The following is a 2,070-nucleotide window of genomic DNA, read 5'->3' as shown; positions in this document are numbered from 1 at the left end:
GTGAGTTCAAGGGGTCCAGGTGTGTGTGCAGTGTCTGGGTGTGCATGAACAGTGTCCAGATGTGCATGAACAGTGTCTGGGTGTGCATGAACAGTGTCCAGATGTACATGTGCAGTGCCTGGGTGTGCACATGTGGTGTTTGGGTCTGTGTCCAGGCGTGCACATACAGCATCTGTGTGTGTGTGTGTGCAGAGTCTCTGTGTGTGCAGAGTCTCTGTGTGTGCAGTGTCTGGCTGTGTGTGCACTCTGCCTGTACACTCACGCTGTCCCTCTGCACAGGGTCCGTGCTCCTCCCTGTGGCCACAGCCAGAACAGTCTCCATCTCTGACTCCAGCCTGGCACGAGGGGACCCTGCTGGGGACACAGAAGCAGCCGTGTCCCCCCGGGCTCCAGGCTGCAGCAGATGGGGGGGGACCAGCCCTGCAAGGGAGGACTTGCAGCAGACCCCTGTCCCCAGCCCCAGGGTGGGGGTCTGGAGCAGAAACTCCACAGCATCAGGGCCCTGCTGCTCCTCTGCTGTTGGGACATCCTTTATCCCAGGAGCACCCTCACCTGCCCAGCAAACACCTCTGTCCTCTCTTGCCCTTTGCCAGTGCTTTATTTATTCCCCCTCCCTGTGCTGGGGTCCCCAGGGAAGGGTTCCTTGGGGAAGGAGCCCCAGCTCCCAGGTTGGGATGGGCTGTGCTGCAGAGGGACTGGAAGATGTGTCCCACAGCTGCAGCTCTTCCTGTCTCTTTCATTTATTTTTTTTTTTTAAAGATTGTAAATATAGATAGAGCTTTATTTTGTTAATAAGACGATGAGTAACTTAACCTGTATATTTCACATACCTGTTTACAATCGTCCCCCAGTCCCCTGGCACAATAAAGATCACTTTTTGGAGCAGAGATCTGGGCCTGGACTTTACCTGTTTGGGGTCGAGGGCTGAACGGGGAGTCCTCCAGCAAGGGGCACCTCCAGCTGCAGAAGGGTCAGGAGCACCCCCAAGCCCCAGGGATGCACAAGCCCTCCCCCCCAGATCCACCATCCCCAATTTTCAGCTACCAGCAGCTTTTATTTTGCACCGAAACAAACACAGATGCAACAACAGTCCTGGTTCTTGCTGGGGGAGGTTCCTGTGCCCATAGGGAGGGGACAGCCACCAGCCAAGGCGGGTGCAGAGGGATTCCATTCCACCCCCAGGTGATGCACAACCACTGTGATGAGCTGGACAGTGCTCAGCAGGCCAGGACAGCCCTCACACAGCCTGTGGGGGGGGGAGCAGCCGAGTGCTGAGGGGGGGAAGCTGTGCCCGGCTCCAAGAGCAGGTCAGCTCTGCCCAACCTCCTCCCAGGGGGTCCCACTTGGGGACACAGCCCAGAGAGCAGCACAGGGAGGGCAGAGGGGCAGGATCAATGCCCCCAGCCCTGGGGGAGTCAGGGAAGGCAGAGCTGGGAGCCCCCTGCTCTGGAAGCACAGGATGCTATGGGGAAGTCAGGAACCCAATGGAGGTGTGGGACACCATGGCCGTGGGGACAGGCAGGGCCAGCCCTGGACTGAGCCCAGTGCAGGGGGTGCAGACACCCAGGGCCCACCCACAGCAGCCCCCTGGCCCCAAACCCACGTGGCTCACGGCTGGCTCTGCCCCTTCCTCCTTCGCACCACCCGAGCTGGAGCACAGCAGCTCCCACCCCTCATGGAAAAGGGTCCCATGCCTGGGATCAACACGGACCCAGGGAAGGTGCTGGTTTGGGGGTGGGAGCCCCAGTGGCACCCAGGGCACGAGAGGATGGACGGCACAGCAAAGGCGACGGGCACACCGTGAGCACCGGGCAGCAAAGTGACTGGGCAGCTCTGGGGGCTCCTGAGCGGACAGGAGGGACCCGTTTTGCCCCTCAGGGACAGCACAGAGGGAGCAACCCGGGTGCCAGGCCAAGCAGCAGCAGTGCCAGCAGGACCTGCCGGGCACGGGGCCGAGCGGGGCTCGGCGTTAAGGCGATGGTGGGGCTGCCTCGTGCGGGCAGCGGCCTCTCCAGGGCCGTGGGGCCTCTCCAGCATCTCATGGTCCAGTCTCGGGCATGTCCAGGGTCC

General features: G+C 61.2%; 1 protein-coding gene across 1 annotated transcript in view; it reads left to right on the top strand.

Moving 5' to 3' along the window:
- The window catches only part of SOX13 (SRY-box transcription factor 13), a 14,827-nt gene extending 12,854 nt beyond the window's left edge, over window positions 1–1,973 (top strand). Inside the window, exon 13 of the mRNA XM_029962500.1 lies at window positions 1,879–1,973. Within this exon, the coding sequence (XP_029818360.1) occupies window positions 1,879–1,973 (95 nt within the window). The remainder of the gene's footprint in view (window positions 1–1,878) is intronic.
- Window positions 1,974–2,070: the final 97 nt, after the last annotated feature.

The sequence above is a fragment of the Manacus vitellinus genome, unplaced genomic scaffold (genome assembly GCF_001715985.3).
Source record: "Manacus vitellinus isolate BGI_N305 unplaced genomic scaffold, ASM171598v3 scaffold_47_pilon, whole genome shotgun sequence".
Lineage (NCBI taxonomy): Eukaryota > Metazoa > Chordata > Aves > Passeriformes > Pipridae > Manacus > Manacus vitellinus.
The sequence above is the reverse complement of the archived record's forward strand: the minus strand, read 5'-3'. Positions and strand labels throughout refer to the sequence as shown.